We start from the raw sequence: 14,931 nt of genomic DNA on the forward strand, positions 1-14,931 counted from the left end.
ATTTATTTGGAATAATACCCGACGTGGCCACGTTTCATCCTCAGGCTGTGTCAGGGGTACAAACTATCAAAAGTGTATATAAGTACTACTACTACTATTTAGCATTTCTATAGCGCTACAAGGCATACGCAGCGCTGTACAAACATAGAAGAAAGACAGTCCCTGCTCAAAGAGCTTACAATCTAATAGACAAAAAATAAATAAAGTAAGCAAATCAAATCAATTAATGTGAACGGGAAGGAAGAGAGGAGGGTAGGTGGAGGCGAGTGGTTACAAGTGGTTACGAGTCAAAAGCAATGTTAAAGAGGTGGGTTTTCAGTCTAGATTTAAAGGTGGCCAAGGATGGGGCAAGACGTAGGGGCTCAGGAAGTTTATTCCAGGCGTAGGGTGCAGCGAGACAGAAGGCGCGAAGTCTGGAGTTGGCAGTAGTGGAGAAGGGAACAGATAAGAAGGATTTATCCATGGAGCGGAGTGCACGGGAAGGGGTGTAGGGAAGGACGAGTGTGGAGAGATACTGGGGAGCAGCAGAGTGAGTACATTTATAGGTTAGTAGAAGAAGTTTGAACAGGATGCGAAAACGGATAGGGAGCCAGTATATATCATATACACTAGTAGTGAGATGAGAACAGTTATTCCAAAAATCTAGTTCCACTTTTCTGCTACTTCCAACTGAATTGTTGTTTTTTATCTACATCCAAATATATCATTCCATTTTCTCAATGCATGCATGTGAAAACTGAGCTAAATGTATTTTAAATGTTTCCAAAAGCCCATTGAAAATGACTTGTTGTCAGGCTTGTAATGATGACACTCACCTGAAAATGGGTGCTCCATGAAGGGACTGATAGAAAGCGATGGGCAGGACACAGTGCGGGATGCCCCCTGAAGTTATGGTGGAGTTTTCAAACATTGACTCCAAAGATGAACAGCCAAGGGGACAGAGAGGGGGGCTTACAGAGCATCACAAGGGAGGACATACAACGCTGGATGGCTGAGATTAAAAGTGAAATTGACCAAGTGAAGGACAAAATTAAAGGGGTGATGAAGGAGCTTAAGTTGGAAATGGTGGAATTTGGGGCTCAGATCAACACAATGGAAAGATGGGAGGATTGCATGGTGCTACTGGTGAATTTTCAAAGAAACCAAAAAAACCACTGAAGAGTTGCAGAAGGTGCAGAAAGATAAGTAAGGAGCAGGATCCCACAGAAACATTGGGAGAAATAAATGGGGGTGGGGGGGGGGGGGAGAGTGTATCCCAGGAATAGATGAACATAAGGATGTGGATGCAGTGACGCACAAGATTTGTTTGATCAGGCCTGTAGGAGGAGATGATGGTGGGAAGCAGATTAGTTAAGCTAAAAAATAGATCAGGCTTGTAGTCATAATTATATAGAAAAAGAAAAAACATTTGGACTGGTTTGCTAGACTAATCACTTGATTGAGCTACACAATGACTTTCTGCAAAAGGGGAAAGCTTTTTGGGAAGAGACCCAAGTTCCTAAGAACCTGCAGTACAAATGGATCTTCCCTTTTGGTCTTTTAGTTGCCTTCAGAGGCGTACATTGAAAGGCAGCATCATTGGAAGTGGATAAGGAGCATTTGGAGAAAGAAGGAATTAAACTGCAGACAAGGCACTTGTACAAGGTGCCAAACAAAGATTGATATCCTTTAAAAAGCAGCGGATCGAGAGAGTACAGAGGAGGAGCAGAAAGACTAGTGAGGGAGCGGACTGGCAATCCAGCAGGACGTTCAGGGAGAGGATACTACTAGATTCTTGAGTTTTAGACAGAAAGGATGGCTCTCCACTTTTGGTGACTGGAGAATGCAGATGGGCGCTGATTGGGAGATTACAGGGGAGGGAGGAAGGGGAAGATTCAGGGATGAGGAAGAAAATTTGAGTGTGGAGAAGGAAAGGAGGGAGAGTATTGGAGATTTTATGATGGGGTGATTGATTAAAATGAGGAAAAGTTCTAAGACTGTGCCTTTTTTGTAGGAAAAAAGGTACCAGCACTCTTACAGGGCAACCTTAGGGGCGGAGAAACTATGGCCGTACCCCTCTAGTAGCCATACCCACAGTAGCCACACCCCTTTTACCAGCCATGGAGCATATAAAAAGGCATAATTGAAAATATTACACCAGTATAGAAGACAAAAAATAGAATGTGATTTTTTTCATTATAAATAATTTCTGTAAGCTGTTACAGCTCCAGTATACCCAAAATGACACAAACCAAATTAGGACACAGACCAGGAATTAGGAGCTTGCCAAATCTAAAACACAATGGACTTCTTTTACTAAGCCGCACTAGTGATTCCCCTATGGAAAATGCGATGAAGTGCAAAATAAGACAGTAGATGTAAATTCTCAAATTGGGCATATTCCAAACACCAAACTGAAAATAAAATGATTTTTTTTCTACCTTTGTTGTCTGGTGACTTTGTTTTTCTGATCATGCTGGTCCCAGGCTCTGATTCTGCTACTCTCTATCTGTTCTCTTAACTCCATTTCCAGGGTCTCCAGTCCATTTATTTCTTTACTCTCCTACTTTCTTCTCCACTTACTGCTATACGCCCATAAGTAAAAGCTGGGTCCTCCATGGACTTGACTGGAGGAGGTATAGTGTGGATCACGCTTTTGCCTATTTTCTCCACCCATGTCCAGCATTTTATCTCTCTCTCCATGTCCAGCATTTCTCCTCTCTCTCCCGTTCCCTCCCCTCTATCCATGTCCAGCATGTCTCCTCTCTCACCCTTCCCCCCATCCATGTCCAGCATTTCTCCCCCCATCCATGTCCAGCATTTCTCCTCTCTATCCATGGCCAGGATTTCTCCTCTCTCTCCCCTCTATCCATGCCCAGCATTTCTCCTCTCTCTCCCCTCTATCCATGTCCAGCATTTCTTATCTCCCCCCTCCATCCATGTCCTGTATATCCCCTCTCCTCCCCACTATCCATGTCCAGCATTTCTTCTCTCTTTTCCCTCTCCTCCCCTCTATCAATGTCCAGCATTTCTTATCTTCCCCCTCCATCCATGTCCTGTATTTCTCCTCTCTTCCTTCTCCTTCCCTTCAGATCCAGCATTTCACCTCTCTCCCTTCCCCTCCCCTCCTTCCATGTCCAGCATTTCTCCTCTCTCACCTCCCCTCTCTTCTGTCCATAACATTTCTCCTCTCTTCCCTCCCCTCTAAGTCCAGCATTTCACCTCTTTCTATCCATGTCCAGCATGTCTCCTCTCTCCCCTCCCTTCCATCCATGTCCAGCCTTTCTCCTCTTCCCCTCTCCTCTCTTCCATTCAAGTCCTGCATGTCTCCTCTTCCCCCTCCTTGCATGTCCAGCATATCGCCTCTCTCTCCTCCATCAAAGTCATTAAATCACGGGAGGATTGTGAAAAATTACAAAAGCACGTTACGAGACTGGGAGACTGGACATCTAAACGGCAGATGACGTTTAATGTGAGCAAGTACAAAGTGATGCATGTGGGAAAGAGAAACCAAATTATAGCTATATCATACAAGATTCCACATTAGGAGTCACAGACCAATTGATGATACACTGAAACCTTCTGCTCAGTGTGCTGCTGCGGCTAAGAAAGCAAATAGAATGTTAGGTATTATTAGGAAAGGAATGGAAAACAAAAATGAGGACGTTTTAATGCCTTTGTATCGCTCCAAGGTGCGCCCACACCTTGAATATTGTGTTCAATTCTGGTCACTGCATCTCAAAAAGATATAGTTGAATTAGAAAAGGTGCAGAGAAGGGAGACGAAAATGATAAAGGGGATGGGACGACTTCCCTAGGAGGAAAGACTAAAGCAGCTAGTGCTCTTTAGCTTGGCGAAAAGGTGGCTGAGGGGAGATATGATAGAAGTCTATAAAATAATGAGTGGAGTTGAACGGGTAGATGTGAAGCGTCTGTTTACGCTTTCCAAAAATACTAGGACTAGGGGGCATGTGATGAAGCTACAAAGTAGTAAATGTAAAACGAATTAGAGAAAATGTTTCTTCACTCAACGTGAAATTAAACTCTGGAATTTGCTGCCGGAGAATGTGGTAAAGGCGGTTAGCTTAGCAGAGTTTAAAAAAGGTTTGGACGGCTTCCTAAAGGAAAAGTCCATAGACTTTATGGCCGTGATATTGTTCAGTGCTTAACCATCGATATTGTTGCAAGGACCTTTCCCCTCCCCCTGTCCCCCTGCAAACGAGGTGATGTATCAGAGTTTACAATATAATTGAGTTTTAGAGGAATGGGTGACATTGTAGCCTTTATATAAAATAGACTTTTTAAAATACTTTTCATATAGGAACCATGTTTAGAAATTCCCCCCTCATGGTTTAGAACTGCTGCTCAGAAGTTATGGAAAATTCACCATTCATTCACTTTTTTTTTCATTTCAGTATTTATATACCGCTTAGACTTAATCTGAGGTATGGCGTAGATAAAAAGTCTGAAGAGTTTGTGGATGTAAAAAGACAGATGTATCCATAGAATGTTTACACATTCAAGATCTGCACAATTGTACACAAAATCATACACGGAGACGCCCCGACATACATGTTAAACCTTGTGGACCTGCCCCCCAGAAATGCCAAAAGATCATCCCGAAAATTTCTTAATCTACACTTCCCCAGCTGTAAAGGCCTAAAATACAAGCTTACACATGCGACCTCCTTCTCCTACATGAGCACACAGATATGGAATGCACTACCAGTTGACCTAAAGTCAATCGATGAAATATCCAACTTTCGTAAAGCTCTGAAGACGTATCTCTTCAACAAGGCCTACAAAGAGGGCCCTTAGCTTAAATATATCACCTCACCAACCCAGCCCAGTCTGAAAGTCATCTTTCAATATCTATTTTCCTAAAACTTCTTTCTTATCCTTAATCTCTTTATATCACCATATGTATCTAATAACCTTGATTGGCAATGCCAAAACAAATCTCTGTACCAACTCATTGTATCATACTTATCTCTTTGTATTACCAATTGTATCTGATAACTTGGAATGGCAATGGCAACGCCATAACAAATCTCTGTAAGCCACATTGAGCCTGCAAATAGGTGGGAAAATGTGGGATACAAATGCAATAAATAAAAAAAATAAACGGTTTACAGTTTCATCTTACAGGTGCTGGGTCTGTCCCTAGTGGGCTCACACTTACAATGAGTACGAAGAAAACCTATCTAAAAGACAGCCATCATCAGAACCTATAATGAAATACTTATTTGATTAAGTATAAGCATGAACTGAAATATCAAATGGGATATCTAAATATAATAAATGAAATGCATCAGAAGACATGAAAAGTCTACTTACCAATTCTTGGGTAGCACGTATTATGAATGCCCCGAGTACTGGAGCAGTTTTCATTTAAGCAGGTCCTTTTGTACCCTGCCTCTTCGATCTTTGTTGCACTTCCACAAGTTGGGCAGAATCGATATCGACTGTGCCAAGCGAGAACAGATCTTGCTTGTGCTACTACTCCTACAAAAGAGGAAACAAATCACAAATTTTTACAGCAGATAAGGATTACAAGAGCCATCTAGTCTGCTCAACTTGCTTTGCCCTACCCTTCTTAGCAATGAATAATAACCTGTGCTCATCACATGATTTATTGAGTCCTGTTACCGTTTATGCCTTTACTGCTTTCTTTTGAATCCCTATTCCAGATATCCATCATTATATCCATCACCTTTTCCATGAAGAAATATATTTATATATTTTCTAACGTTATTCAGTCTATGCACTTTTGGTTCTGAAATTTCCTTTACACTGAAAAAAAGTTTCTTTCTGTCCATTTATGCCCTGAATGCTCCTGTCATTGCCATATCTTTCTTCTCTGACTTCCACCAGCTGAATATTGACCGGAATATATATATACTTGTGTGTGGTCAATGTTCAGCTGGCGGAAGTCAGAGTTATTTTTAAAACATACAGCGGGCAGAATTAGACCCCAATATTCAATGCTGGGCCAGGTCCGGTGCTAGGGTCTCTGGTGCCAACCCCTCCAGTCCAGCATCTCCTTTCTCTCTTCTCCCACCCCCTTTTCAGTGCAGTGCCTTAAAAGGTGAAGAACAAAAGCGTTTTTTTTACTCAACAGCTTTTTAATTTATTTGAAAGCTTCCATATGTAGATATAAATATCATGAAATAAAATTAAATATCAATAAAACTGTTAAAAAAATTATTGTAGCTGGTGGAAACAGTGCTAATAAAGGTGATATTTTGTGCTCCTTTTTCTACACTGTTCTATACAATATAATAATACATGGCCAAATTTCAGTGAGGATATCCTGTTTACTGATCTGCCTTGGGAAACCTGGTGTTATAAAAATTGGAAATAAAAATAAATTCTCCTTTCATTGGGGCCCATGGAATCACATCTACACCATATCCCTTTTGTACACATGGATTATTCTGTTTTGAGCATGTTTCAGGGACGAGTTGTTTTCATAAGTCAAAATAATACAAATAAATATTTTCTTTCATGCAGATCTCTCATTTGCTTAAACATAACTAAATGGGCTATAAGCCTCTAATGAAGTCCACTGGTTTTCTTATATTTTGTCCTTGTGATGACTTATACTGTGCCAAAACCTGCCCCCACCGCCGTAGTAATACTGCCATCCCCCTGCTGCATACTACAGTCCTACCTTGAAGGGCCTGCCCTGGTGGTGTAGTGCCCTCTGCGAGGGTAGGAAAGAATCCCACTCTTTCCTGCCTGCTGCCGCTACTCCATCTCCGCTTTGCTCTTCTGTGCTGTGGGCGGCACCACCATGTTTTCAAAATGGCCACTACACCACCAGGGTGGCCTTCAAGGATCAAGGTAGATCTTGAGAGGGCTGTAGTGTGCGGCAGTGGCCAGTGGAGCGTAACGCAACGAATGGATAAGCACGGCAGTTTCTGGCGCCCCTCGAAAGTTGGCACCCTCCTGCCATGCATACCCTGCTTATTGCGTTCCGCTGGCTCTGTGCTGGGCCATGTCCAGGCACTAGCATATTAGTATTGAATATCTGGGGTCATCCTGGCAAATGCTGGTTGCCAGATCTTATGCAGGTCCAGGCCGATATTCAGCTGGGACCTGCATTAGACAATTATGCAAGCCCCAGCTGAACATCAGCCAGGACCCACAAAAGGAGAAGCAGATGCCCTCACCTCGTCTGAGTCTACCCTTTCCCTGAATCTGATTCCCCCCCCCGGGCCAGGTCCCTAACCCTCTCCTCCTGTCGGCATCCCAGGCCTACCTTTGACAGGCAGAGATTTCTTGATCAAATATCAACTAAACTAAAAGAAAGTTTAGCAAGGAAACAATGGGTTGCTCACAGTGTTCCATCACTCTTATGGCTACACCTCATATTTCTGATACGTTACCTGATTCCTCTTGGCTAAGCAATAGAAGTTGCGGCATTGGAGGCTGAAGAAAGTGGCAGCTGCCATGCTTTTGACTAAATTGTTCAGCAGAAAATATTGTCTCATTGACAGCAAACCAGGCAACCATCTGATCCTCCAGTTCTTCTGTAAGACTGGCCCCTTCCATGGGATTCCAACACTTTGCTATCAGTCTGCTTTTCAATGCCAAGAAATATCAGAAAAACCTCTTCAGGTTGAGACAAATACTCCTTGAGATCTTCATGACGCAACCTACAAAGTCTGACTTTTGGCTGTTCTGAATTTTCTTCATCTCCCCCCGAGCTAACCATTGGGTGTAATTTTGAAAAAAGAATATAAACCGTAGTGCTCTGATTTTGTTTTGCCTCTAGCCAAGCAGCATCTGTTCTCTTCTCAGTTTTTCTGTCCAAAAGAGAGCTGCCAAAGTAATTTTCGGTCCCCTCTGCTGCATTAAGTAGAAACCAGGGTTTTGGTCCACCCTTAGTGCTGGACAGTAAGTCAGACACGTGTTTATGGCCCCAAAACTTAGCAATGTCCAGTGCAGTTTGGCCTGATTTGTTGGCAAGGAATCTGTCACACCTATAAACAAGAACAATAATTGTCATGCAGGCAAGAAGAAAAATCTCATTTTTCCAGTAAAATGTTACCCATATGACAGAGATTCTAATTACACTTTTATCGCCACTGCATGAAAACCAAGTTACTTACCCATAACAGGTGTTCGCAGTGGAAAGCAGGATAGAAGTCCACATAAATGAATGATGTCATCTGACAGAATCTATATGGGAAAAAGCTTCCTTTAGTTTTGGTACTTTATATCATTTTTAACTGGATTGTGCATGTGTGCCACTTCCAGCAATGCGCCATAATGCAGGATTGTCTAACAGTTTTTTTAATAGTTGAATATGGAATATAACTCAAGGGGAGGCAAGAGGGTTATGTCAGGACTTCTATCATGCTGTCCATGGAGGACATTTGCCATAGGTAAATAACCTGGTTTACTCCAAAGGGTAGCAGGATAGAATGGCCTCACAAATAGGACTACCTAATTACAGGTTGCATTTAACAAAAAAAAAAAAAAAAAAAGAGGGGAAATGGTATAATTCAGACTTCTAACAGGCAGACACAAACATGCTTTTAAACAGGCAACCTGCAAATCATAAAAAAATGAAATGGGGTGGCGGTGGTGGGGCAGTTGGATTGAAATCTTCAAAGAACAGACTGACCCAACTCTCTTGTTGAGAATCCCTTTACAGATAATAACGAGATGTCAATGTATAGACTGAAGTCTGTGTCACAGTCCTGCAGATCTCTACAGACGTCTGTTTTAAATGAGCTACTGATGCAGCCAAAGCTCCGACACTGGAAGCCATGATATGGTCCATTAAACTCAGGCCAACTCAGGCATAAGTGAAGGAGTGAAGTCCACTAGTCAATTAGATAGTGTTTGTTTGGCAATCCTATGCTTATTGGATTAAAAAAAACAAAACCCGAAGAATCAAAAAAGCTGACTGGACTTTCTAAGGGATTCAGTCACTCCAGCTAGAATGCTAAAGCACTTTGGCAATCCAAAATGTGCAAGGCATGTTGGCAGGGTAAATGATTGGTTAAGGTGGAAATTAAGTACTACCTCAAGCACAGACTTGGGTGCATACTAAGAATTATAGTATTGTTAAAACATTTTTGTAGGGTGGATATGTCATTAACTCCTTGAGCTCACTGACTTACATATCAAAGTGACTGCGATCAAAATATGACCTTCCATTTAAGGTAATTCAGCTCACAGGAGCCTAGTAGCTCAAACAGAACTTTCATCGGTGGGGAGAACCCCAAGACATAACAGGAGGCTCCAGAGGTACTTGGCAAAGATGATAGCCTTCAATATCTGGGCTCTTGAAGCTCCTTGTTGAAGCACAATGCTAAGTTAGTGCATCGTCACCTCCATTTGATGCATGACATCAGTAGCTTTAGATGCCAGTATGAAAGAGGCAAAATCCACTGACTTCTATGGACAGTTTTATCAGTTGATGTCCAATCCTAATGCATTCTGTCAATGCTTGATGTCAAAGGAGATTAAGGTTTCCCTGATGCATCCCCCAGGTCTGGTGTCTCCAGTGCTGATAAATGTGGATCATTCCTTTAGCTCTTCACAGCCACAAAGACCTCTATGTGTCATAAGCTGACACTTAGTATGCAGAATCTTTGTGTTAAGGGCCCCAACACTGTATGCACCACAGGAGCCGACTCTGTGGGTGCTTGAGCACTCCCAATATTGAGAAAATTCCTTGTATGTGTCCAGGGAGGGGTTATTTCCATTGGGCTTCCATTTTGAAAAGTTGGCTCCTATGGTATGCACTAACTGATTTGTCCTGGATACAGACTTGCTGCACTGCCTGTATTTTTTAAGCCACTGTGGACCCTCTTTTGGGACATGAGGGAAGGAAAGGGAAGAGATTATATGCTGAATTTAGCATGTCTTTTTCAGCAGTAGCTTAAGGCAAGTTACATTCAGGTACAGTAGGTACTTTCCTGTCCCCGGAGGGCTCACAATCTAAGTTTGTTCCTGAGACAATGGAGAGTGAAATGACTTGTCCAAGATCACAAGGAGCAGCAAAGGAATTTGAACCTGGCTTCCCTGGTTCTCAGACCACTGCTCTAACCATTAGGTTACTCCTCTACTCATAGAACTGAAAAGATGACAGAGGCAAAAATCAAATAACTCAACTGAATAACCCTAAGGGCGTTTACTAAGCAGCGTTATAGGTGCTTTAGCATCTTTACGTGTGTTAACCATGTATGCGCCTACAATATCCCTATAGGCGCCTACACAGTTAAAGTGCACGCTATTTGTAGGTGCATTAAAAATGCTAACGCACCTTAGTAAACAGGGCCCTAAGTAAGGAATAGCCGGGGGGGGGGGGGGGGGGGGGGAGAGAGAGAGAGGGGTGATTTCTATGCAGAAACACTTAAAAAACGGATGATTATGCCAAGGACATACATCTTACCAGCTACACATAAAACTAGGAACTGAGGCAATCCCTGTGCAACAATGTAATACTGAAAGTGGCGCACATATGCATTTCAGTTAAAATTAATAAAAGTACCAAAGCTAAAGGAAGATTTTTATCATATTTGAAGTCATTCTCTTCTGTATGTCTTCGAAGGAAGATACTTTTGCAATATTTTTTGATTCCTTGAGTTTTTCATTGTTTTTAAACCCTTCCTTCAATAATTTGTTTAGGGCCCTTTTATTAAAGGGTGCTAAACCCTTAATGCATGGTTAGTGTGCATCAACAAGCTACTGCACAAATGTGTTGAAGCATTAATGCGTAGTAACCTGCATGTTAACGATTTCTGAAAAATTTGGGAAGTGAGTATTCCCACATTATCCAGCTAGCACGTTCTGATTTGCAAGCGCTAACTGGAAACACAGAGTTAATGTGGGAGCACTTAGCGCCTCCCAAATAAAAGGCAGTAAGTGCTCCTACATTAATTCTTTTGCAGGTACCGCATACTATTGGGAACATTATCATCTGACCTGCAAAAAAACAAAAAAAAACAAAAAACAAATCTCAACCCAAAACAGTGTCACGTTAAATCTGGCTTAGTGTGCAGGAAAGTCTCGCCAATAAAAAGCTTTAAACCAAATTTTGCTGCACTTTAGTAAAAGGGCTCCTTAGTCTATATTCTAAGTAGATTACAAAAGAAAATCAACTATATACACAGTATATTCCACTCACAAATAAAACCATTCTAAATAAAACAAAAATCAAGAAAAGAAACTTTTATATAATTTTTTCGCAAGATAATCTCTGTCCCTAACCTTGGCCCAGATTATTGAATTAAAGATCTTTAGTCTTTTCCATAAACCCAGCTCTCCTCAGACTCTGGTGCAGGGTAAATCCTGATCCTGCTTAATACCTGTTACTATTATGCAATGGCTCTGATTCCCTAATGAGTGTTGTGACATCACCTGTGTACTGCTCTAGCTATCACCACCCAATGAGCAGAAGTCAGGTCTGAGAATGGAATATGGCCTCCAACAGTTCTTCTGCCAATGGTTTGGGTCAGTCTTTACCATACTAAACGAAGAGTGTTTATCAAGGACCAGAATTACTGCCTTTCCACTATAACTGTGCATCTATGCACAACATATCACTGATGTATCCTGTTTAAACACCAAATTGAAGACAAAATCTAAAATTATTTTCTCTGCCTTATGTCTAGCACCAATATGATTCTATTCAGCTTGAACAAAAAACTGCATAGAAAAGAACTCACTCCACATCTTGCTCTTCTCTGCTCATTATGACTAGTTCTATTCGCCCCGCCCTCCCGAAGACTCCAATTTGACTGCATCTTATAGTTTCAGTTATTTTCTCAGAGTTCCATTTCTATATTTTACATAACCCAATCAAGAAAAGTTACACACAATGAAACAAAATGGTCAATAAAGACTTGCAGATAAATGTAAAAAAAAATAAAAAATTCTCGAAATGAAATGGTAAATCAAGCATGTGGTCTTTGTTATTGCAAAATGCAGCAGATCTGTAGTGTACACAAGGAGTGGTAGCAGAAACTGAAAGAATAAAATGGCCTCTCTTACCCCTTCTCAAGTAGCATCTGTACACATCAAAGTGTCCATCGGCGCCGTACATAAGCGCAGTCCAGCCATTCTCAGTGGCTTCGTCAATAAGAGAAGAGAGTGACTGAGCAGTGCTGACAGCCGTGCTTTGTCTCCAATTGCTGCTGAATTGTGAAGCTGGGAAGCCATTTCTTGCTTGGGGTTCTTCTGCGTTTCTGACATATTGTTCACTCTAAAGCAAAAAAGCATTTGATTTTTTTAAAATGTTCTTTGCAACTTACTAACAGATCTTTACAAAGCCGTGGTAAGCCCAATGCGGGCTTACCACTTGCTAATCTGGAACTACCGCTGGCTCAGCAGTAGTTCCGGCTGGAGTGTGTGCCATTTCTGGCGCTCCAGAATTTTTTTTACTGAGGCATGGCGCTAACCCGCTAGTAATTGGGCATTGCCTTGTGTTGCCTGGTTACCGCCGGATTACCATGGCAGCCCTTACCACCACCTCAATGGGTGGCGGTAAGTGCTTCCCACTGCATGGCCACGCAGTAAGGGTTACCTTACCATATGGCCACTTTTTTTGGGAGGGCATTTTACCCGCTGCGGTAAAAAGGGCACTGGCGCACAGGAAAAATGGCCCCTGCCGCTACCGTAGGGCCCTTTTTACCGTAGCTTAGTAAAAGGACCCCCTAGTGAAAAGCATGCAAATGATTTTTCACTATGTGGACTTCTGACAGATTTTCACAGCAAAAAATACATACATTTTTTCTGCACTATTATTCCAGGAAAATCACGTGCACACATTCACACCTGCTTTTTGCTGCACACAATCTTTTTGAGGTAAAATGCACGCAGAATGTTGAAAACACAGAAGTATGCATATATTTCCAAACCCTGTCCTAACTTCACCTTCAGGAAAACTTCCCCATCCTACAGGTAAAGTTACACAGGCTATATACACATAACTTTATCTAGACAAAAGGTGAACAATCCTATAAAAGCACTGGTTTACCTATGGAAATACCTTCAAAAATTACCCATCCTGGGGATAACTGGGGGGGGGGGGGGGGGGGGGGGTGAGAATCTATATAAAAGACACCTGCTCCCTTAACCCAAAACTACAAAATATAGAACTTTTACGGTAAATAAGAAACAAATAAGCTGTAATTTTTATAAAATAAAAGTTTTTTTTTTGTAAAGTGCTGACAGCAGTGTTCTAGGGCTAAAGAATCACATGTTTATTCAGTAATCAGTAACCATCTTTACTTATATTGAATCAGGGACTAAGATGTGGACTTTATTTTATTATTTACACATTTTATATTGAAAGTCAATAAACTGGTGCAATAAATTATTAATATATGCCACACAGGTACTCAGGGTTAGAGGGAGTTCAGTGCTCCCATAGACCCTATGAAGGAATTCTCATAAAACATATATATTCTTCCAATCTTTCTTCAGTCTGAATGTCATACTCCATGAGCAATGCAGTTCTTCTTGGTCAAGTTTGCAACAGAAGCTCTCATATCTATTATGCATCTGAGACAGTGATTGATACTATAAAAGAGAAAATTTTAAAAAGAACAACCTATGATTTATGTATAATTTACACTCCTACAAATATCCCACATATCTGTGCTCACCACACTTTCAGCTGGCTGTATACCAGAATACTACCTGCAATGGGATGAGAAACTGCATGGAGAATCATGACATCATCATCTTGAACTGAGAAAACCCAAATCATGAACTCTCTTTTTAAGTCACACAGGCGACTGATAAATAAACGGAATGCCCTTGGTATGGGACCTAAAGTGACTGACTGGGTTAAAAACTGGTTAAATGGAAAGAGACAGAAGGCCGTGGTTAATGGAGCTTGCTCTGAGGAAAGAGATGTTATCAGTGAAGTACCGAAGGGTCCGGTCCTAATGCCAGCTCTTTTTAACATCTTTGTGAGTGATATTGCGGAAGGACTGTCTGGTAAGGTTTGTCTCTTTGCGGATAATACCAAACGCTGTAATAGGGTGGACACCTTGGAGGGTATGGATGGCATGAAAAAGGATCTAGCGAAGCTTGAAGAATGGCAAAAAATAATTAACAACTAGGATTTAATGCCAAGAAATGCAGGGTCATTCACTTGGGTTACAAAAATGCAAGGGAATAGTACAATAAAGGGGGCGAAGTGCTTCTGTGTACAAAAGAAGAGAGGGGCTGGTTTGTGATTGTGTCTGATGACCTTAAGGTGGCCAAACAGGTAGAAAAGGCGACAGTGAAAGCCAGAAGGATGCTTGGGTGCACAAGGAGAGGGGTAACCAGCAGGAAAAAAAAAGAGGTGATAGTGCCCTTGTATAAGTCTCTGGTAAGGCCCCATTTAGAATATTGCATGCAATTCTGGAGACCACATCTATGAAAAGATATAAACAGGATGTAGTTGGTCCACAGGGCAGCTACAAAATTGGTAAGCAGTCTCTGTCATAAAACATATAGGGACAGGCTTACGAACCGCAACATGTATATGATAGAAGAGAGGCGGGAGAGAGGGGATATTATAAGAGATGTTTAAATACTTCAGTGGCATTAATGTACAGGGGGAATGAGAGGGCATAGGATGAAGTTAAGAGGAAACAGACTTAGGAGGAATCTAAGAAAACACTCTTTCATGGAAAGGGTGGTGGACACATGGAATGGCCTCCCAGTGGAAGTCATGGAGATGAGGACTGTCACAATTTAAGAAAGTGTGGGACAGGCATGTGGGATCCCTTAGGAAAAGGAAGCGTTAGTGGTTACTGAGGAAGAGCAGACTGGATAGGCCATTTGGTCTTTATCTGCCGTAATATTTCTATGTTTCCAAGTTATTTTGTAGTACATTTAGAGGAAAATTTAGATACAACATGAAGAGGGGAGTGGAGGAGCGGCCTAGTGGTTAGGGTGGTGGACTTTGGTCCTGGGGAACTGAGGAACTGAG

General features: G+C 41.7%; 1 protein-coding gene across 1 annotated transcript in view; it reads right to left on the bottom strand.

The window, feature by feature from the left end:
• NUDT12 (nudix hydrolase 12) overlaps positions 1-14,931 on the bottom strand; it is a 40,375-nt gene that overhangs the window by 13,105 nt on the left and 12,339 nt on the right. The window contains 6 exon segments of the mRNA XM_030193451.1: positions 5,316-5,483; positions 7,370-7,523; positions 7,525-7,966; positions 11,994-12,018; positions 12,021-12,089; positions 12,092-12,204. Of these exon segments, the coding sequence (XP_030049311.1) occupies positions 5,316-5,483; positions 7,370-7,523; positions 7,525-7,966; positions 11,994-12,018; positions 12,021-12,089; positions 12,092-12,204 (971 nt within the window).

Source organism: Microcaecilia unicolor, chromosome 2, assembly GCF_901765095.1.
Source record: "Microcaecilia unicolor chromosome 2, aMicUni1.1, whole genome shotgun sequence".
NCBI classification, from domain to species: Eukaryota; Metazoa; Chordata; class Amphibia; order Gymnophiona; family Siphonopidae; genus Microcaecilia; species Microcaecilia unicolor.